At 39.5% G+C, this 23,873-nt stretch overlaps 1 protein-coding gene across 3 annotated transcripts in view; it reads left to right on the forward strand.

The window, feature by feature from the left end:
* The window catches only part of LOC146370467 (E3 ubiquitin-protein ligase SH3RF3-like), a 111,773-nt gene that overhangs the window by 54,022 nt on the left and 33,878 nt on the right, over positions 1–23,873 (forward strand). For all 3 annotated transcript variants that reach the window (XM_084908442.1, XM_084908440.1, XM_084908441.1), the window contains exons 2-3: positions 16,029–16,304; positions 22,493–22,588. In XM_084908442.1, coding sequence (XP_084764568.1) covers positions 16,029–16,304; positions 22,493–22,588 — 372 coding nt within the window. The remainder of the gene's footprint in view (positions 1–16,028; positions 16,305–22,492; positions 22,589–23,873) is intronic.

Genomic DNA, 23,873 nt, shown 5'->3' on the forward strand with positions numbered 1-23,873 from the left:
GTTAAGATGAATGAACTCGTGGTAGCTGCTGGCTAGACTGGTGTGCGACTGTGTGTGTATCAGTGGGTTTAAGTTTATGTACAGCGAGTGGTATTGTGTTTCTTCTCTTCCTGCTTCTCAGAAACTGGCAGTTTGTGTGTGTGTGTTTCTGCACTTAAGCTGAGGTGTGCGTTGTACCATGAATTATAGATGGAAATTGAATCAATAGTGCACTGAATTACTGCCAGACAGCCTCTGTGTGTGTGTGTGTGTGTATGCACATGTGTGTGTATGCACTGATGTCAGCATGAGACTTGTTGTATAATGGTGCAAATTTGCTGCTTCACATTTTATGTATATAAATAAATATTTTCTTGCGTTTTCTCATCTTCAGATATTCTCCTGCACCAGCACTGTGATTTTGTAACTGTGTGTGGGCGTGGTCACGTGTTTTCATTTTAAAAAAAAGTCAGTTTCTGCCAATTACCTCAGCTTAACATGTGTGCAATCCCCTTTTTTGTGCTGGATTGTGTGTTTGTGTTGTGCTTGAGTGTCTGCTCCAATAAAACGGCACCGTATGATCGAACGCCGCTCTCACAGCAGAGTGGAAAAAGACCTCTGCAGATTTACTATGCTATTACCACACACACACACACACACACACACACATATATATATATATATATATATACACACATACACACAGGCTGTGCAGGAGAAAAGTTGTAATGGCCCACTGCCCCTCCAAGGACGGGTGAGCGAGCGAGGAGCGAGCAGGGTAATCACAGTTAAACAGAGAGTGTGTGTGTGTGTGTGTGTGTGTGTGTGTGTGTGTGTGTGTGTGTGTGTGTCTGTAGGGAGGTGAATAAACGTACTACAGGGGACACAGGAATGGCTTGGTGCTGGAAAAAATGGATGGGGATATGAACCGAGTGGAACATCCTGTCCCATCTACCATTCTTCACATACTTGCACTCACACATGGAGCGGTTCGGTGTGGCTATGTTAGTGTTCTTGAGCAGTGGAGTAGACAGATGAGTGAATCCAGGATACGGAATGTGTTCCAGTACTCCAAACATGGCCGTTTAGTTGCTTTAATTCCATATTTCCCTCAAAGCTCACTTAACCTGAAGCTTCTCCACGTACCCAGTATGCAGATGTCGCCACTGAAGCGAAACCTCTAAAATTGAGTCTCAGTTCACAGCAGGCAGTATAGACATTACTGTAAGACCGATGCTTTTTTTAAAAAAAGTTTTTACATATTAGTCTCTCTTTTTTAGGATAAGTCAACAGTATTGATGCTCTTCCCCTTCATAGTGCCACTACTTTGAGCAGAGTACTTGTGATAGCAAAATAACTTTATGAAGCAGTATTGCCCATAAAGTCAAAATCTGGCATGAGGTTGCTTCTGAAGTCTGAAAATCTGTTAAATCTAGTAATAAGGTTGATAAATTGGGAACAGTGAAGTCAAATGCAGTGTGATGACCGCTGCTCTCCATGAGATGAATGTCAAGACTGAGTAGCTGCAGTTTTGCCAGCTGTATCTGGTGACCCTTGAGGCCATTTGAGTACAGTACACTCAAATTTCCATATTTAAGAAATCACTTTGAGATGCTTTGAGCTTTGTGACATGGTGCATTTTCCCGCTGGAAACTGGATATAAGTGCATTGTGGTTATAAAGGGATGGATATGGTCAGCAACAATACTCAGGTAGCTGCTTAAATAATTTTCACTTGGTACAAAATTAGTATACTCTTACATCACCAGCACCAACTTCAACCAGTAATATAAGGCAAGTTAAAGCCATGCTTTCATGTTGTTTTGCCTACCATCCACATTTTCTATGTAAACCGTAAAGATGGTTATGTTTCTGAAATACTCAGACTCCTGTTCTTATTAACAAACAGTTGAAAGGTATTTGGTTAAACCCTTAGCAGCGGATCAGGTATATCATACACGTCCAAAAGAATCTTTCATAATACACAAGACTTTATAAACAACAAAATGAAATGCAGAGTAAGAACCATGACTGTGCTACGTGATCTGAAAATTAGAGAGTATTAAAGCTCATGTTGTAGATGTCAGTCCCTAAAAGATCCTGACTCTTGTTGTTTTGGAGTATTCTGCTTTAAAGTGCATGTTCTGTGGGTGTATTGTTTTTGTTTTTTGGGATTTTGTGTTTTTTTGTTTCAGCTTGCCTTTTGTGCACATATTGAAAAACAAATCTACATTTTGTTTCACTTGCAAAAACAGCATGAAAAGAGGCTGTAGTGATGTGTATCACGCTTTTGTAGCAGTTAACATATTGGGTCTATTTTTGTGCGGGTGCACAGAGTATCTGTCTTCTGCTGAGCTACTCATTGGTGGATTACAGTACATTTCATACCACCAGAGCACATTTTTCATCGTACTTTCACTTTTATTTATGGCACTGTAGTTGCATTTGCAACTTTAAATCAATATGTGTCACATAAAATTGTACAGTGCCACTCACAAAGGACTTAGTGTCTGCCAAAGTTTCAACATGGCCATAAACTGAAAAAAATAAAAAATAAATGTAACTTTAATCGAGACATTCATGACAACATATTGGGCTGCCATAGGTTCACAGCTGCAACCCAGCATGTTCCAGGCCATTAGTTTTCTCATAGAAAAACTCAATTTGGATCTAATACAGTCAGTGCACCACGCCAGGGAAATCACTGCTGTTAATGGCAATACAGGATGTGATTTAGCGTGACTTCCCATATGTGCTGTCCCACCCACATACATGTAAGCTGTGTACACAATAATTCCTCTTCTTTGGTGACATAGAAGAAGGGAAGAGTGTGCCTAACACAGTTTACTTTCAGCATAGTGGAAAATAATTCTGGATTCTTAAAAAATAACCTTTTAAGTTATGTTACTGGGGACTTGAGCCTCGAAAAAGGCAATGTAAGGGGTCGTAAGACCTCAGCCACAGATGGTGATAACAAAGTGCAGCAGTAAAGCGGAACTCCTCATTGTCATCTAACATTCAGGAGTGTTTGGCTTGACAAATCTTCTAAACTGCCTCAACATCTACAATACCAGCTGGAAGCCAAGTTTAAGAACAGACAGTGAGTGGTATATTTGCCCAGTAGAGCAAGTGCTGCCATTGAGTGACAGCTGGTCAAAAGATTAATCCAGTTTTCTGCCAAGTGACACTGGGGCACACTCACTGACAATGCACCTTTAACTCCCTTTTGAGAGGGCTCTTTTTACATCGGTCACACAGCAAAAGCAACAAGTCAGCAGCTTCAGGATCCATTCAGCCACAGTGCTGCTGTTTTGTCACGCATTTTTACAGCACTCGGAGCCTAGTACACAATCAGAGTACTTAAAAATTTGGAAGTTAAACTTATCTTTAATGTACAAAGGTTTCTGTTGGCAACAAAGGGAAGTTATTCAAACTAGGGCTGGGCCATATCATACCGTTCACGGTAATACCGGTATAATTTTGGGCAACGATAGAAAAATGAAATATCGCGATAGAATGTGAGTAAAACGCGCATGCGCAGTGCCTTTGTTTTCATACGCACATGGCGGAAAAAGCATGGTGGCGAAAGCAAATCGTTGAATGAAACGGATGAACCAGAATTGGTTTGTAAAAATGCTGCAACTTCAGTGGTGTGGAACTGGTTTAGCTTTCATCCATCAGATACACAACAAAGCACTATTTTTGGTAGAGCATGCTAGCGGGCCGTCGTTATTACCGTGTTTTTTTGGAAAATACGGCACACTTGAAATCAATCCTTTGATTTTTCTGAAAATCAACAGTGCCCTTTATAATTCAATGGGCCTTATGTATGAATTCTGGTTGTGTTTACTGACCTCGAAACAATTTTATGTGGTACACGGCGCTCGAAAATCTGTCAAATGTTTTAGTACGACTTTGCTAAGCTACGAACCCGCACCGCTTGATGGATTGTCGGAGCATTACGGCTATCGTAGGCAGGAGCCTCGCGGAGTGATACGTACTGTGCTTCAACATTATATTACCGTATTGTGTGTGTATAACCTCTTTTTAAGTTTTGTGGATATTATATGTGGTTATGCTGAGGATATGTCGGCCAATTTCCACTGGAAATGCCTTTTGGTTAAACTGTCAGCAAGGAATTTGCACTGTTAAATTTTTATATAACTTTAATGCACATAAAACAGCTGCTTGTTTAAGTGAAAATACATTGATGGGTTTTTTTTGCACTAATAAAGTTGTGGAGTTGTAAAGTACTTTGTCTAGTGTCAATTATATCGTCAGTTATATCGTTATCGCAAATTTTCAAATGCATATCGTGATAAATATTTTTGGTCATATCGCCCTGCTCTAATTCAAACAATTCTTCTAATACATTCGGTTGTAGTTGATATGTAGAATTTTGGAAGCATGAAGTGGACACTAGAGCTTGAGCAATGTTTGTCTCAGCAGTGTATATAACCTGCAACTGTTCACTGTAAGTTTGCAGTGAACAGCATATTCATTTGTTTCCCTGCAGAAGCTTCGTCTGTCATGAGTTCTTTGTCCCTATTTCCTCTGAGGAGTAACACCAACTACGAAAAACAGCTGTACATTAAGTGACAAACATAAAGACTAATGATAGATGAATTATATAGTAATCTGTGCATTATAGCAAGACATCTTTGAGCCAGGAGTGCTGTGATGTGCCACCATTTCAAAGGACATTAGTCACAACAGTCACCGATCACCAAATAATTTCCCTAATATATCCTCAACCTCAACAACCACCACTGTTTACCATTATATAACGTTTATTTATTTGACACTCAGTGTTTGCCATCATTCACAGCAAATAAATGAATAGATTTACATGAATAAATGAATGTTAGTGTTTTGTTATCATTTGTTGTTTCAGTCTGTCAGAGTCAACTGCATTTCTTCTGCCTGTGGAATCTGTGTGCATTCTTACGAATGTAACAGCTGGTTCACACATGTGTGTCTGCGTGCTTGTTTAGCGGAAGCATTCAGCTCTTTAGTGCAGGTCAATGAAAACCCACAAGTGAGAAAAACCTTTCAGAACGAAGGCCAGGCGTTCCCGATGAAGCTTTCAACCTGCCAAACTCATAAAGCAAGCTTTATTTCAATCAATAGTTCTTGATTATAAATCCTTTTCACAAAACACAATTCACAGCAGCAGATGTTTGTTGTGAAGAACAATGTTGGCCCGATTTTTAAAAGTGAATGTTAAACACCATTGTCAGCATTGTGAGATTGGGGCTCTCGTGGGCGACATTATTAACTCTTTCTACTTGCGGTGCAACATCAGCAGTTGTTTATGCTGCCGTGTTGAATGCAGCGCACGCCCTAATGCTGTAGTATTAGCTCATCTATGTGAGGAAGAACCTTCAGTAGACCTTAAATATGTAGATCAGCTGTAGTTAGCTTGACATTTAAACAAATGTATATCAAAGAAAAAAAACACAAATTTACTTATAAATTGTCTTTGGAAAATTAGTCTTCAAATTTTCCCAAAACTTGAAGAGCTGTCTGGTCTCACTAAATGAATTTAAGCCATTTTAAATAACTTTAAATGATGTTGTTACTTCAGGGTGCTGATGTTTTGCCTAAACATTATTAACCTCGTGTCCGGTACAAAGGTAATAATAAGTTTGGTTGTTTTTGTATTAGATTTTCATAGATTCTATTTTAGTGTACTTAATTTGTGTATTTATTTCTATGTGAAGATTATATCCATTTCACTCATGTAAAATCTTAGTTGTGCAACTTAGCTGGCAAGGATAAGAGCAGCTAATGGTGCAACTTATTGTTCGAGCAGGTGAATCTATCTTGTATAATAAGGTCATTAATACTGTGTGTGAATGTGTATGTGTGTATGTAGTTGTTTGTATATGGGTCACTGATGTGACACGCAGTTGTGAATCATTTCTATTAAAACAATGTGTTAATTTCATGGTTTTATCATTTCTATAAAACCTCTTCACTTTAAATAGATTTGGTTTTAAGAACATTGAAATAATATATTGTATGTAAACCCAAAACTATCAGGTAGTACCACTCTCCATTTGAATGAATGGCATTTAAATGATAACAAATTAAGCATCATTTTCCCAGCAACTGCCAATCTCTGGCAACCACTCTAAACTGGTTGGGGAATATTCATTTTTCCCTTATGACAGGTGGTTGCCAGATGGTCATGGATCAAACTGTGTGACAGGGACCATTGTCATGACACATGCTTAGAGGTCATGTGTCTACACAATCTCAATAGATACCAATAATTGTATCATTGTGAATATACTTGTCAAGTAATATTTATTACTTTATTATGAGGGGGGAAAAGTAATAATAGTGAAAAGAATATTTTGTCACGGGTGGATGAAAATGTTTGTGCCTCTCTCTTAAATACTGATAAAAGTAGCAGAATTCAGCTCATATGTAGGCTGCTACACTTTCTATGTCAGGTGGTATAACTAATGTAAAACTGGGAAAATGTTATTTTATTCACAAATTACATATGTGTGCTTGTTCTGACAAACACCTTGTGAAAACTGTCTCTGATTATCATTCATAATGAAAAGCTTTAAAACAATAAGCTGAAACAATAAGGTGGACAACAGGCATCTCTCAACCCAGTAACCATATGTATCTGTTTAGTACGGAGCCCCGGAGGGGACATGGGAGAAAAAAAAATCTCGCAAAACTAACTCGGGATCTCGCAAAAGTTTTGCGAGCTCTCGCAAAACAAACTCGGGATCTCGCAAAACAAACTCGGGATCTCGCAAAACTTTTGCGAGATCTCGCAAAACAAACTCGGGATCTCGCAAAAGTTTTAGCCGCATTCTTCCCGTTAGCTCGAAGCTAACGGGAGGTCGAGACCTACTACAGCCGGGAGGAACACCGCTTTCCCGGCACATCGTGCCTCGACCTCCCGGTCGGCTTCGAGCCGGCGTCCGAAGAATGCGGCTAAAACTTTTGCGAGATTTCGCAAAAGTTTTGCGAGATCCCGAGTTTGTTTTGCGAGAGCTCGCAAAAGTTTTGCGAGATCCCGAGTTTGTTTTGCGAGATCCCGAGTTAGTTTTGCGAGATCTCGCAAAAGTCCGTCTTAATTTTTTCTCTCTCCCATGTCCCCTGCGGGGCTCCGTAGTTTAGTGTGTGTGTGTGTGTGCGTGCATTTGTCTCACAGTAGCCCCGCTGAATGGCGCAGTCACTCACATGTGGGACAAGTCGCCTGTGTATACCTTATGGCTAAAGGAGACACACACACACATACACAAGCACACACTCAGAGATGTGACAGATGGGCGTCCCAGCAGCGACTTGTGCATTTATTGTATGTCACCAAGGAAAATCAGACACACACACACAAAAGTATTCCGAACACTTTCTTACCCTTTTGCTGCAGTAATTTCCATTTAGAGGGGTGTGTATGTCTGTCTCTGTGTGTGTACATGTGTGTTTACTGATGGGAAAATTGCGCTGCTGAAAGGACACAAAAAACTCCCTCTGCTTCCCCACTGAGATCCAAGAGTCCTGGCTTGGTTTTGCCCACTCACGCAGTTCTGATCCTTTCACACATGTACTGAGAGCTCAGGATAGATTAGTTTCCGTTCTCACAATGGTGGGAGGACTGCAGGAAAGCACCGCTGAGCTTGAAAGTAATCAAAAGAAAAGTGTGAGAGGGCTGTCACTTACCTTACAGCAACCTTCAGTGATGGGTTTAAAACTTTGCTGCCTCAGTTTTATCATTAATTCATGGAAAAATGGAGAAAAAAATCTCGAGATACAGCCTGACAGACAACACACGAGCCACCGGAGTTAAATTCAACACAAAACTGTAGATAAGTTTTAGCTTTCATTTAATCCCTACCATACTCTCGCTTGACGTTAATCTTGTAGGTGAAGCAGTTTTCCTGGATGGCCATGATGTAAAAAATTGTAATTAATTCTAAAAACTGTGTTGTGCATGTAGAATGCAATTTTCTGCCGGGGAGATTTTGCATCCCCCGATCTGCTACTACAACTATTCAAGAGTAGGACAGCTTAAAATATATAAATCTTCTACAAAAATGAAGCTGGAACTAGCTTATCTAAAGGGTTTTATTTGTAAATGAAAGGGGTTTATTTTGTTTAATTTATTCATAGGAAATACAAATTGCAATAAAAGTGGCTATATACAAAGGTGTAATTGTAAAACTGCATTTCTAAATACTTTGTAGCCATTCAAATAATGTCTAAATTATGAGGGTAGGGGTACCTCGTAGCAAAGCAAAGTTTTGTGTTGAGCTGCAAGGGATGAATTACAGCTCAATTAGATGCAATTAGAGAGAACAGAGTGACTCAGGGACCTTTTCATATGTGCTGGAATGTTTATACAGTAAATTTAACATGTTAAAGGGTTTTTACAGTGCTGCAGAGACACTTAGAAAAGCATTAATAGTGTTATAGTCAAACAATTGGGGTAATGGGTGGAATGAAAGCAGCAGAGAAACATTAGGGTGGAAGGAACGTTCAAATTCAGTAAAAAGAAATATTTAAGTCCTCTAAATGTAATGTTCCTGGAATTTTAGGTTTAGTTTTGTACATAAATGTTAAGGTTTTAGTGTGGAGCAGAGTAATGTTTTCATTTAGCAACTTGAAAGTTGAAAGCATCTAGTTAACCCTAGCACTGGTGTATGCCAAATTACCTACTGAATAGCTAGCTACAGTGTGTGTTGAAGAGTGTTGAAGTTAAGTGTTTCCAGCTGAATTAATAAATGATAAATTAAACTCCTTGCACTCCAATTTTTTTTTTTGATTTTTCTACATTTTATTTCAGGTATTTGGCCTTTTAGATAGTGTGCCTACATTTTAAATTGTTTTCAGTGGCCAAATAATCCTGTTTTTATTGTTTTATATTAGTTAGTTTTTATATTTCTTGCTTTGAAATGTGTTCTATATTAAATTTCACTTGACTTTCAGTGGCAGATTATGTATCTTGTGTAATGAAAACATTTACCTTACACCTTTCTTAACAGAGAATACACTTTTTACTTGCAAGCTCGGCTTGTAGTCCAGGTTAAAGGAGGACAGCAGTGTTATTAGTGGCAACATCTGGTTCAGCTGGGTTGTGCTAATTGCACTTAAACACAAACATTTCTGCTTAAATGCTCACTAACAGAGTTTTTAGGGGGGGATTGCTTTAAAACGGAATTAGATTAACTCATACACTCTATGAGACAACTACCCTTTACACCAGCAGGAGCTGCTCAACCATGGAAACCAATGGCATGAAGGCCCTAGTGCATAATTTTTGTACTGATGTTAATGTGGAGGTTTGGATCTTTGCAATTATTGAGTCAGCAGAGTGTTAGCAACTTTAACACATTATATGGCTCATCATTCTGTAACTTTACATGGTTTGCTTCTTTGTGGCTTAGCTGCTGTGGCTCCTGAAAACTTTTACTTTGCAGCAATACCACTCACCAGCTCTTTGAAATGGCCCATTCTGTCACAAATGTTTGTAAAGGCAGACTGCATGGTACTTGAATTTATACACCTGGTACAATGATTGAAAACATCTGAAATGAAAGACTAAGAAGTGTCCACATTTGTACACACAATACCCAGTCTGTCACAGGGCTAGCAGAGAGACAGACAGCCACTCCCACTCACATCCACACCTATTCAGAATCACCACTTAATCTCACACTTGGGAAGTGGGAAGCAACTAAAATACACACAAACAGTACCTAGAGAAAACCCGCACAGGCAGAACATGCAAACTCTGAATCTCCCTGTCATGATGTCCAGACCTAGAACTGTCTGGTTCTGCACCACCCTGTCACTACTAATATATCATACATATCAGTTTATTACTAAAAACAACTGCCAAGCAAAGACTGTTCCTCCAAAGATGATTGATAAAGTGGCTTTGTTCTTGTGGCATGTATTGCAGTCTCAGATGATCGCCAAGCAGAGAGAGCGTAGCCATCGCCCTCCTCCCGGCACTGAGCAGCAAACACAGCAATTCCCTGATGAAGCCATGCGGCAGCTTCTACCACCCAGTCTGTTGGCCCAGGGGCAGGCAAATAAAGATTGAAGAGAGGGAGGAAGGGCTGAGGGAAAGAGAGAAAGGTGAAAATAATCAGAGGAGGAAGGATAAGAAGAACATAGAGGGAGTGCAGAAAATGAGAGTTGTAGGGGCACAGGTGAGAAGAAACAAGTGAGTCTTCCAAAGGGAAATGAAGACTAAGAAATTCGTGTGATGTAGCTGTTCTTCCTCCAGTACTGTCTTTCTATTGCCAGATTACAATGTCTCACATATCCACCACCATCTTTGCCATCTGCAACTATTTAAGCGAAACTCCCAGTTTTGGGGGAGTCTTCTCAAAATGAATTGCAGCCTCGCTGAAGTACGTCTCCTTGAAACTATGTACGCAGTTTATAAAACCATTCTAAATGGCGAATATTTCTTGGAAATGTGAGGCCACTCAGATTACATTTTTTAATAACATGAAGATGAATTGTTGATGTAATGCTGGAAGCTACACTTTTACAGCGTATCATTAAAATAATGACAAAGTAGTTTATTACATTTTGTTAACTGCCAAAAAATCGTCCTCTAAAATATCAGGTCACGTCGTTTTAGTTAAGAGTAAGTGTTTTAGCTGCATCCTTCAGTCGACCACCTCTTACTTACAGAATAGATTCCTCTTTTAATGAATCCAGCTGTGTACCAGCTGTCTACGCAGGTTGTCTATTTTTTTGTGTTTTGCACATGCAGCTGTTGTATTGTGTGCTTTATTCTGCGCTGGGCTCCGAGCACTTCCAAAACATGAGCAACCTACTGCTACTGTGCCTGAACACATCCTGTGCAGACACAGATGGAGCACCAGGAGCTGCGCTTTGTGGCAGCAGGTTAGGAAAAGCTCTTTCCTGTTTTAACCTGACATGAATGCCCTCGCGCATAAATGGGAATCCCTGTGCGTATGTATTATTTTGGTTTGAAAGAAGAAGAATATCCTTTAAACTAGGAATATCTCATTTTACAACATGGTCCACACAACAGCTCATTTTGACCAGTGAAACTCCTCTTTCTTTCAGTGGAAACAGTTCAGCTACACATTTAATCCCCGAGATGTCTAAATATAAGTAAAAATGTGCAATTTCAACAATACATCTCAATTTTTTTACACGATTAAGAAATGCCTGTGTAGTAAATGAAATAAATGTGTGAAATTGCAGAAAAGTTTCTGGTAGCTCATTGCACAGACTGAGCTGTAATTATAAAACAGACATTTTCTGATATTTCACAGAAAATTCTGTTCTTTTTACTGTGGACCCATTATAAAAAACAGACATTTTGATCGCTGATAGTCATTTAACTGTTTGTCCTTTACGTGATTATTTTGGTATGGTATAAATTGCCATGGGGGAGGTCTTTATCAGCAGGAAAAAACTGTAAAACTTATTAAAATGCATTTAAATGTGCAAACTTTATGCCCTCTTTCACTTTTTCTAAAGCGGTCCAGTGGTCCGAAAGGTAATGTTTGCTGGGCCAATTCTGGCCCCCAGGTCTTATGTTTCACACCCCTGTTTTAAACACACCTGATGTCAATCCACACCTTTCTGCCTAACATCTGTGCCGGCAGGTCTGGCACTAAGGAGAGGAGGAGAATAAGTTTAGTGGAAGGTCTTCTTTGATCAAGTGTTGTTTTGTATAGTAGTGAAACACAAGCTGTATTAAATATGTTACAGTAGAAGAGAGAAGCAGTAGTAAGAGTTAAAGCAGCATTAGTATTTTATTTTACTTTCTAGTTGTTTGCGTGTGTCTGTGTGTGTGTTTCCTCTTATTGCGTCATCACTGATCTCAAAACAGTCAGGCAGGGGAGCCTCAGGCTGTTCTCTTCAGTGCTCTGTCTGGGGAGAATCTATCTATATGTGAGTGTATAAAATGTCAGTGTGTGTGCGCGTGTGTTTGTGTTATTGTAAACAGCTTCTCTGTGAAGAAAATAAGTTTTCACTCTCATGCATTGTCTCTTCTGTTACACAGTGCTGTTTGTTTACCTGGATCTTCTTTAAGATAAACTCCCTTTCAGGACCGCTTGCCTTCAAGAACATGTTCGGTTTATTAAGTGTCTGCTGAACGCTGCAGTGTTTGTTTATGTGTGTGTGTGTGTGTGTGTGTGTGTGTGTGTGTGTGTGTGTGTGTGTGTGTGTGTGTGTGTGTGTGTGTGTGTGTGGTGTTGGAGAAAGTAAATATAGGTGTACTGCGATGATGCATATCTATGTATCACTGGTTATATGGAAATGACAGTTTTATCTCACTTGCTGAATCTAGACTATATTAGCCTTTCCCCATTACTTGCTGTTGCTATTGCTGTCAAGATTTCCCCTATAGCATGCCACGTAGGCAGGTTAAATAACTTCTCCAACAGTGGCTCACCTTCAACCCACAGTTATTTGCTAAAGGGTCACACACAGTCAGAGAAAATTTATGATTTTTTGAGCACACAAGCTGGTTGTGAGAGAAAAAAGTGTGTTTCACGATCAGTTGCGAGTGGTTGCTGGAGATTGCTAAAAGTCACTCTGAAATAAACAGGTAGAACCCCATTGACCTACAGACTGGTCAGCGAACCCTTGCCAACAGCTGGTCACTGAGCTAGGGAAAAGTAAGTATTCCATGACCAGTTGCTGAGTGGTTTCTGAGGCTGCTGGAAATCGCTAGTGTGAAATCGGTAGCAAAGAGGCCTATGGTGCTGCACCAAAAAACTTCTTGGGATTATTTTCGTCGCTAGCTGGTTACCGTGGCTGCCCGTAGTTTGCATGGCAGATGCCAACTTGGCTGCAAACGCTTGCAAACTATTCACCAAGAGGTCGTGAAAATGTGATTGGTGCAGTGCAAACTGGAAACAGAGACTTTTTGCCTTCAAAGTAAAAGTTGTGCCTTTTGAAATGTGACGGTTGCAGCAGTAAGGTACAACTTTTACCTTGAAGTCAAAGTTTCTGGTTTGTGTTACACCTTTTCAAGTTTCAAAATAAAATAGTGAGTGCAGACAAGTTGTGACTTTAATGCAATCTATGAATGAGCATGGCAATTACTAAAGCAATTGCAAGGAGGTTGTGCTGCAGCACCCTCTTTGCAACTAATTACACCTAGCATCAACCAGCAATCTCCAGCAACCACTAGCAACAGGTCAGGGGAATACATTATTTTTCTCACTTGCCAGATGCTTGCTAATCTGTCTCAAGGCCTGTGCGACTGAGGACTTATAATTAGCTGGTTAAGGGGTATTGTCTCTATGAAAATGTCTTCATTCTATTATCTACAGACATGATATTATGCTAGAGCATACTAGAAAACTGTCATAATATCTCACCAGATGATGATCCTTTCAATAGGCAGCATTATGTAACACCAAATAAAGAAACAGCATTGTAATTGTGTTACAGTGTAGAGATAGTTTTTCCTACTGTGCTAAAAATGATATGGAAAAATGTCAGATCCTATTGTCGCTATCATATTGTTTATGGGTTTGCTCAACAGAGTGGCTTACATTTCCAAGTACAAAAAGAAATAATTAAGAGAACAGCTAATATTTGGCAAGAGCATCCAGAGCACATCTTGTGTTTATGCCCCCACACCTCTCATGTCAACCTAGGTTCAATGTGGCAGAGAAAACTGGGTATGGAGTTAAGCTAAGGCATAAGGGGTGCAAGTTAAGGTAAAGGGAAGAATATGTTAACAGGGGAAAAAGGCTGCTACTTATATTAGCACTCTAAACAGAAGTCTTTATTATTGTAAGTTAGAAATAGCATCTTACAGTAGCTATTCAGATATGCCAGTGCTGTGTTATCATGCAGGTCCCACCATTACTGGAGCTTTTGGGATGATGCCTATACTGAATTTTTATTTATTCATGTTTATTCTTAACTGGGAGAATTTCAAACTTTCAAACACAATTCTCAATACTTTTTCAATACACCACAGGAAGACAAATATAAATTATTTTTAAATAAAGTTTAGAAAAATACAAATAATAACATCAACAACAACACTCACAACACTCACCTAAAGCAAGTAATAGTAATAATAATAATAATACAATAGCATTACTATAAAGTATATATTTATCTCGTGCTTCTGGTGACTTGCACCGTACTCTTTTCCTTCTCTGACGTCTCATTGGACACAAATAATCAAGCTATCCTGGTAAACTAAGACTGTTTTAAAATTACAGACAGGCAGGACCGATAATGTTAGCTGAATGACTCCCACATTAACTTTATCCTTTCATTATTAGTCACAGCCACTCGCCACTACCGTAATAACCTAACAAGAGGCTAATGTGGCTGTTGGGGTGCTCCCAAAAGAAATGGCTGACTCAAACATGTCCGCATTTATGATATAACTGTTAAAAACATTAATGTTCTCGAAACAGGAGCTTTACTGACCTTACAAATCATCTGTTATAACTGCTAGTGAGGGGAGGGCTATGTACCTGCCTGAATTCAATGTGAACAATATCAATACTGTTGCAAAGGAGTGTCTAATCCAATATTAATTTTTTATAATCAATTACTATCTGAGTCTTCATTTTTTTGACAACCCAAATATATATGTATGTCAGAGTCATACTGAAAAGGCAGGATTGATGAGGTAATTGTTCATGAACTTTCCAGCAATTTATTGTACGAGCTAGTCAGTAACTTACAATTAAGACGCCATCTGCTTAGCTGTGATTCATGTTCTGTTACATGTGCTGCAGACAGAGCAGCACATATAGCAGAATGTATACCCCAAGGATTTCATACAGTATCCATCCATCCATCCATTAGCTTCCAATTTAGGGCTGCAGAGTCTGCAGGTCTGAAACCTATATCCGCTGTCATAGGGCAAGAGTTACGGTCTTGTGTGCCTGTGATAAGCCTATGCATACTCTGCCTAGCAAATCATCCTTTTAAATGATTTCAAAAGCACACTAGTTAAATGCTGTTTTGACACAAATTGAGTTCAGTGTGACGTTTTAATCATTTTACTCAAGTTTGCTTCATGTATCTGATGTGTGGAGGATAAATGGTGCGTTTGTCCTGGACATTTGATAAGTGAGACACCACGGACCTGATTTTGATGAAACTCAGGGGAGTCATGCTTCATGCCGTTCTGGCATTTTGAAAATTACTATGTTTGGCCCAAGGTGGGAGCAGCAATTACCTTGCAAACATTTTAATAACCCGTCATATCTCACATACTGCTGGGGGGGAATAAAATGAACCTTCAAGCACATATCCAATTCTCAATTTCTACAAATTTGTCTCCAGGGCCTGTAGTTTGTAATATATTTGATTTGCCAGTGTTTTAAGTTGGTTTATAGCATGTTTACCTCCAGGTTTTTTTTTTTAACTTCATTTACTCATCGCTGCAGGGGTCACCACCTTGTTTGTGATTAGCAAACAGACCTGAAGCCCATTTATTCCGGACATGACACAAAGGGAAAGTCTGTTGCATCTTAACAGAATTTAATAAAAAAGCATTACCCTGTAATCTGTCAACCCCAAGGTTTGGCAAGTGTAGTTACCTCCTAACATTTCAGCACAGTTGCACTAATTTTAAACAGAAATGCTTTTAGTCTTCTGTAGAGATGTAAAAAAGCTCTTAAAGCTGCTCTGTGTAAGATGTTTATGTCAAAAGAACACCTGCTGTTGAACCTTTTATATTAATAACTCCTGCTGTACTGAAGAGTATTCTTCATATTGAAATATAAGAGAAAAATGCAAATCATTTCAAAACACCAGCAACCAAGTGCTCTAATCTAATCCTTTTAGCTTCTGTTTTGACCCCTTCATCATGTAGGTTATGATTTCAGAGTGTATATTACAGAATTTATCTTCTAAGATTTATTGGAAGGGTTTTTAAAAACCTGAAGAGACACAAAAATGTAGTATTTAACATGAAAAAGCACCCCAATAGCACATACCATCCACGCCTTTCCTTAATGTTTTTATTGATGCCCTTCTAAAACGTCATAAATGTCTTCTGATATTAAGTGCTTCTGTGTGTATGCTTCACAGAATATCCCAGCGCTACCTTGCGGCAAAGCCCTCTATTCTTATGAGGGCAAGGAACCGGGCGACCTCCAGTTTTCCAAAGGTGACATCATCATCCTGCGACGCAAGGTGGATGATAACTGGTACCACGGCGAGCTCAGTGGTTGTCATGGTTTCTTGCCTGCTAGTTACATCCAGCTGCTGCGTCCCCTGAGCCAAACTCCACCCCAGGGCAAAGCGTTGTATGACTTTGAGGTCAAAGACAAGGACCAGGATAAAGACTGTCTGGCCTTCAGCAAGGTAGCACACACTCATAGTATACACACGCTCCCTTTTTTTTAATATCCGACACAGAATAACATTTCTTTAAAAAAAGGCTGCATGCTTAAATCAGTGAAAAGATCCGAAGGACTGATGTGTTCAGAATTTACAACAGCATAAATACTGTAGCAGGAGAAAACACTTATCTGTAGTGTTAAACCAGGCTGGTTCTTTGTAGGGCACTAATAATTTATTAGCTCAGACCCTGCTCTACAGATTGGTTCACAGAATGTAAACTGGAACATCTTCAAACAGAGAAACAAGTGCATGCTCTCCTCAGTGGAGTCCACAGATAACAAAATAGTCTGCTGTCTCTGATAAGATCAGTGCTGTTCATGAAATCTAATTGTTTGACTTAGAAAACGAATGCCTTTGTTACTGTTATAAAGTCATGTGATCTGTCTGAGCGGAAAACCAGAATAAGTATTACTATTTGTGGTAGTGTGTTACTTGAAGGTGCTGGTATTTAAAGCAACAGTAGTTGCAGTTTCATGTTTTACTTTGTTCTCTCTCATTTTAACAGTTTACACCACTTTTTTTATTTTACAGCTGATGTTTTCAAAGTTCTGGCAACTGATACTCTCCATGCCCATCTTCAAATAATATTCTTCTGTTTTAATGCCAAGACAGCATTTACACCATGATTATACTCAAAAACTCCACTAAAATACCACTATTTATTTACTGGTGGGGTCTAATCTATTCTTTTTCATGTGGATTTTCATTTCTTTTAGGCAGTATGAGAAGTGTTTGGGATTCCAGAGTAAAATCCATTGTGGGGTTTTGGTTTGTTTGATGTGAAATTAATATTAAAAGTATTTTCCAAAGCAAAGGCCAGAGAGGAACAACCACCAGGAGGACACTATTGCCTTTCTATTGAAGCAGATATGTGCTTTGTGTCTGCATTGCAAAATTGGGAAGGGCTATTTCAGGAATTTTGCTACATAACCCTACCTAACCTTCTCTTATATGTAAAAATGTAGATTGGATCTGAAAATGAGCCAAGACAGATTTGGTGGCTCACAAATAGCACAAGCAGCACATCAGTAAAAAACAAGTATATGTTTCTACACCTGGTCAGGTATATGTTCCTGCATCCAGTGGTGGGGTTGTTACTTTAAAAAAAAGGAATGTTTTACAAATTACTGGTTACCTTTCTGAAAAGCACTGCTATACGTTACTTAATTACTCTGAAGAGACAGTGAGTTGTTACAGCATCTGTCACATTACTTTCTCATTACTCCATAAAATTATCTGAAACTCACTGTTACGTAATTACCAGCAAACAATATAAACTCCAGGCTACAGTTCTATACACCAACACAAATGCTTTATGTCCCAATGAGGACACAAAAGATCGTTCTTTAGTGTTTACATTTAAACAAAAAGCTGACAACACAAAGCAAAGAAAATCATCACAAAGAGACTGTTGAAGTTCAGGCTCTGGCTGCTGGGCTCAGCATAGCTTAGCTGTACCATCACTCTGGGTTCTTGGCTAGCTTTGTGTTAGCATGCTGTCTGTGCAGAAATTGGGTTAGCAAGGTAATGGATTTTCTGTCCTGGGCGTCGTTTGCACTTTACAAACACGCTCCTTTTCTTCAATAAAAATAATAGTATAGTACGTTCTAAAAATAACCCGCAATAAGTGACAGGTGAAATCCGCGAAGTAGTCAGCTTTATTTTTTACAATTATTATAGATGTTTTAAGGCTGTAAAACCCCTCACTACTCACTTTATACACTTTTCTCAGACAGGCATGAACATTTTCACACTTTTCTCTCAAAGTTCAAACCTTCGTAGAAAAATGAGTCCAGTATTATACAGGGTGGGCCATTTATATGGATACACCGTAATAAAATGGGAATGGTTGGTGATATTAAAGTCCTGTTTGTGGCACATTAGTATATGTGAGGGGGCAAACTCCTCAAGATGGGTGGTGACCATGGTGGCCATTTAGAAGTCGGCCATCTTGGATACAACTTTTGTTTTTTTCAATAGGAAGAGGGCCATGTGACACATCAAACTTATTGGTAATGTCACAAGAAAAACAATGGTGTGCTTGGTTTCAACGTAACTTTATTAAGTTTCTCTTTGTTCACAGCCATTGACATGTCGAAGAGGTTAACACGTGAGTAGCGGATCGAAATTGTATTGATATCTGGTGAACGCAGTAACCGGGTCATTGCAGCAGATTTCAATGCAAGACACCCTACGAGACCACCCATCTCCCATGCTACAGTTAGCAAACTGCTTGCTAAGTTTCGTGAAACTGGTTCAGTGTTGGATTTGCCAAAATGTGGACGCAAGAAAACTGTCACTAAGGAAGAAACATCAGTGGCTGTCCTAGCTTCATTCAGCAAGAGCCCACACCGTAGCACTCGCCGCATGTCACTGTAGAGTGGCCCTTCGGCGGATATTAGCTACTCACAAATGGCACCCTTACAAACTCCAGCTATTGCAGCATCTCAACGAGGATGACCCAGATCAGCGCACAGAATTTGCAGAATGGGCAAAACAAAAATTGGAACAGGACCCTCAGTTCACGCAGAAGATTTTGTTCAGTGGTGAGGAAAACTTTTATGTGAATGGTGAAGTTAACAAACAAAACTACCGCTATTGGTCTGACACTAACCCACATTGGATGGATCCCTCCAAGACTGTTGGAACAACAAAAGTGATGGTCTGGTGTGGTATATGGGGTACAACGATAGTGGGTCCATTCTTCATCAATGGAAACCTCAAGGCCACTGGATATTTGAAATTGCTACATGATGATGTGTTTCCCTCTTTATGCACTGAAGCTGGCACGTTCCCTGAGTTTTTCCAGCAAGATGGTGCACCACCACATTATGGGTGCCAGGTCCGAGCATTCCTAGATGAACAGTTTCCTGGAAAGTGGATTGGTCGTCGTGGGCCAGTTGAATGGCCCCCAAGGTCTCCCGATCTGACCCCCTTAGACTTTTATCTTTGGGGTCATCTGAAGGCAATTGTCTATGGTGTGAAGATACGAGATGCGCAGCACCTGAAACTACGGATACTGGATGCCTGTGCTGGCATTTCTCCTGCGGTGTTGCTATCAGTGTGTGAAGAGTGGGAGAAGAGGGTTGCATTGACAATCCAACACAATGGGCAGCACATTGAACACATTAATCCACATATAAGTGGTCAGAAACTTGTAAATAACTCATGAAATAAAGTTACGTTGAAACCAAGCACACCATTGTTTTTCTTGTGACATTACCAATAAGTTTGATGTGTCACATGGCCCTCTTCCTATTGAAAAAACAAAAGTTGTATCCAAGATGGCCGACTTCTAAATGGCCACCATGGTCACCACCCATCTTGAGGAGTTTGCCCCCTCACATATACTAATGTGCCACAAACAGGACTTTAATATCACCAACCATTCCCATTTTATTACGGTGTATCCATATAAATGGCCCACCCTGTAGAATGAAACCAAAGATCAAACCCGGTTTTCAAGTCCAGAGCACGGGAATAGAGCAGCTGCGAGAGAATTCAACATTAATGAATCAATAGTACAGAAATAGAGGAAGCAAGAAGAATGAGCTAGTAAAGTTTGACTTATCTGACTGTTTTGTTTCGGTTAATGCGCCTTCTGGTCCGAATAATACGGTAACTTCTACCTTCCTTTAGCATGTCCAGAAGTCCAACTATTTGTGCGATGGTCAGCATCTCCCTCTGCCTTTTGGGTGCTACTGCAGGTGCCTTGAACGACGTAAAACGTTTTGTCAATATTGTTGTGGAGAAAACGTACTCACACTGCTAGCGATCGAAGAGTTATGTAAATTTGACAAGCTGAACGCATTCTGTACTGTACAAGAGACACAGCACGAGATTGATTGACAATGGTCTACAGCCAATCAGGACGCAGAACACAATGCATTGTTTAAAAAAAAAAAAAAAAAAAAAAAGCATGCAAAATTTTCCACAAAAAAAGAAAAAACGCAAAATAGCAAGGCCACATTATAGCGAGGGACCACTGTAATGTCAATTTCCTCCACTGCTGAAAAGTTGTAGCTTGCTCCACCATTTTCCAGCACACAAACTGAAATCAGATGACTGTAGCACAAGTGCACAACAAGAAGCATGTGTTTTAGCTTTATAGCCTGTCTATCCATACAGCATGCAGATAACTGACAAACCTTTGTTATGTAAGTAATGACATAATTAAGACTGTAATATAATTGCCAAATTTAGTACGGTAACATGGTACACTACTATGGTGCTGAAAACTCTAACCTGATTACAATAACGTGTTGCTCTGTAAGGCATTACTCCCAACAGTGCCTGGATCCTAACCAGCTGTGTAGCATGGGCTCTTTTTTGCTCGTGGATCTGTGATTGGAGTGTCAAAATGTCTATTACATTCTACTCTCCAGTACTTCTAATGCGCTTGTGGTTGTGCGTCATCATGAGTGCAGGAAAAAAAATGGTGCTTTTACAAAAGACAGGAAGTGTGAACTGGAAGTGCAAGAAAAAGAACGTGTATTTCTGCTCTTTGTGGCCAAGCAGATTGTTAATTGGTTGGGTATCATGTTGCTGCCAGTAATGATATCTCTATCTTATAATACCGTTAAGCTCAAATACACGTAGAACTGGCGTTAACTATCCTCGGGACTTGCTGTCCGCAGCTTTCTGTTTTTTGGGAATTAAATTGTACAAGCGTGGGTACATTTTCTGTGTCAGTCTTACTGATCTTAATGACCTCTATCATATAAGAGGTAGATAATGTGAGTAGCCGATGTCAAAAATATCACTCAAATTATACTTTGAATAGGATGGAAATGAGAGAAGGCACTCAGTCCTTGAGCAGTGCACATCCAGGTCGGGCTTGGTGTAAACAGTAATTTGTATTCTCCTTAATGTTGTGTTCCTCTGAGCTTATCATTTTTTTCCCGCTGTTACACAGGCCTCATTTGTGCTAGGACTGAAGGCTCGACACCTCCACTCTGTCTTTGGACTCTAAATGTGTCTGCAGCAAGAGAACAAGATAGTTTATTAAATTACAGTGTAATGTTCAGTCTAGTGTGGGCGTCTTAAGACCTATCACGGTAATGTAAAGTGTACACACGTTGTTTCCGACACACCGCTCTCTGCATCCAGGAGAACAGATAATGCTGGGGCATCACATTATTTTGATTTTTAGGGTTAAACTAATCAACAGGTTAACAACTGAAAATCATGCAAGACCATAATTCACACAGAGACACGTGCGCCCGTGGAGTTCTGTATGCGTGTTGTCATGCAGAACCAGTGTGTGTGATATTGTTTTCTCAGTGTGAGAGGTAATTACTCAGTATGACTAATACAGAGTCATTTGCTAGCATTATCACTGCCATCCCATAACGGTCTAACCAAGACCTTTATGTAAGGAGAGGAGAAGCAGAGGGAAAAACATCATATATTTATTATATTACAGGTGATATTATATCATATGCACAAAGCCCAGATGGAAGTGTACACAAAGGTACATATTTACTGATAACAAGTATGTAAACCGACATCAAATTGTTGGTTTTTGTTGTTATAGACACGACTGTTGATTGATATAAAGTTGGTTTGGGTTGGGCACGCAGATGTAGAAAAAAAGGAAAAACAGATGCATCAGTATTCACCTTAACTTTGCCCTAAGGCAGTCATTTTAAATATTTCTGCAGAGTGTCATATTTAGCTCATTTTTAGCTCCCATTTTACATTTGAAATGGGAGCAGCTCAAGTAATTTGAATTCAGTAGCCTGCTTGCAGTCACTGAAAAGGGTTACAGTTTGTAGTTAATATGCAGTGGCTTGCAAGGATGCCAGTGTGTCATGCTGGAATTGTATCAGTCCTGAGTTGCCGTTCCAACATAAACATAAACAGCCTTGAAAAATGTTGATTTGCCATATATTAAATATATTTCCAGGGACCTCAACAAGGTAGCAAGGCATCACTTGGAATGATTTGATCATGCTTCCATAAGTAGCCCATGTTTTAAAAAAAGTCACGTCATTATGCATAAACTCTTTATATGCAAAGGCAGAACAAATAAACTTTGTTTTGTCTGCAGCATATCAAAAGTAGTTAACTGTCTATTGTTCTGGAAGTGTGGTATACGGTGTATACTTGTGTGTGTTTGTAGCTTCACTCATTTCCTCTCTCCCCAGGATGAGGTGCTGACAGTAATCAGGCGAGTAGATGAGAACTGGGCAGAAGGCATGCTGGGAGACAAGATTGGCATCTTCCCAATTCTTTATGTGGAGGTAAAATGACATACAAACACAAACCCACTGCAGAAGTGTCGATGATGCTGTAGCAAAACATCCACTGTCACATCTATTGTCATTGCCACATTGCTACTTTTAAGAGAAGAGGAAGAAAATGCGATCTCCTTTTATCGAACGCTTGATGAAGGCTTCAAAAGTTAGTTTTGCATGTGTCCACTGAAAGAGTGATAAAACGCTGTTTCTTGTCTACTGTGGAATGTGCCGACAAGTAGAAGCTTTCCATGTTAAAGAAAGAAGCTGACTGGTTCAGATTTGTTAGCGAGCGGAGGATAAATCAGTATAGTTGCCAGTAAAAAAGCTGAATATGTTCACCTTTACTAAATTATTGTTTCTTGATACCAAGTAGGTTTCAACTAAATTGCATTCCGATCCAGTTATAAATTTTACCAAAGGTACTGCCACTACTGTAGTCATTAACTCTATTCTTCTTTAGCACAGCTGCACTTTGTTCTCTGTACTTAGTGAAAGCATATCTCTTGTCTAAATTCACTGCCAGTGGTAATGAGTAATCTATTATTTATTTTCTTTGGTTTTAATAACCTCACTACCATAAGTGCAGAGAGCAGGGACACACGGAGTGTGTGCTCACTTTAAAGTTAGGATGTGAGAGGAGATGGTTACATGTTCTTGGCTGATTAATGAAATGTTGTAAAGCCTCCAGCATTAATATTAATTAACGCTGGGATTTCACTCTGAAAGGAGGCATATTGTGTGTTCATTATTCTCCATTAATCATGATGTTTGTGCATTGAGATTCCACATTATGCTTCCATATCAGGATGTTAAGGCTTGACCACTTTCAGATGGGTGACAAATTTAAGTGTCTTAGTGAGGGGCTGCGCCACCACAGCTTTGTATTGATTTGCAGTGACCCTTTCCTCTCAGGCAAGGCAGTCTGCCTTATTTTAGCTCGACCACAAGAGATTTACTGGGCCAGACAATTAAAATATTTACGTAAAAAACAGGAAAATGCATTTTTTTAAGTTTAAAGAAATCCAAGTACTTTCTGAAAACATCCATTCATTTCTACTTAATGTCTTTTTTTAAACAAGTTAGTAAAATTTTATTGATATAGCACCTTTCAAGATGAATAAGTGCTTTCCAACAACAATAATAAAAACCTAAAACGAAAGTGTTAGCCAAAAACAAAGCTGAAAAACAAGAAGAGTTTTTAGCTGCCTTTTAAAAGAGATCACCAAGTCCACAGATCTCAGACTCAGAGCGAGAGCGTTCCAGAGTTCGGGGGCGCCACTGTTGCATA

The sequence above is a fragment of the Perissodus microlepis genome, chromosome 16 (genome assembly GCF_051167445.1).
Source record: "Perissodus microlepis isolate ML-2025 ecotype Zambia chromosome 16, ASM5116744v1, whole genome shotgun sequence".
NCBI lineage: Eukaryota > Metazoa > Chordata > Actinopteri > Cichliformes > Cichlidae > Perissodus > Perissodus microlepis.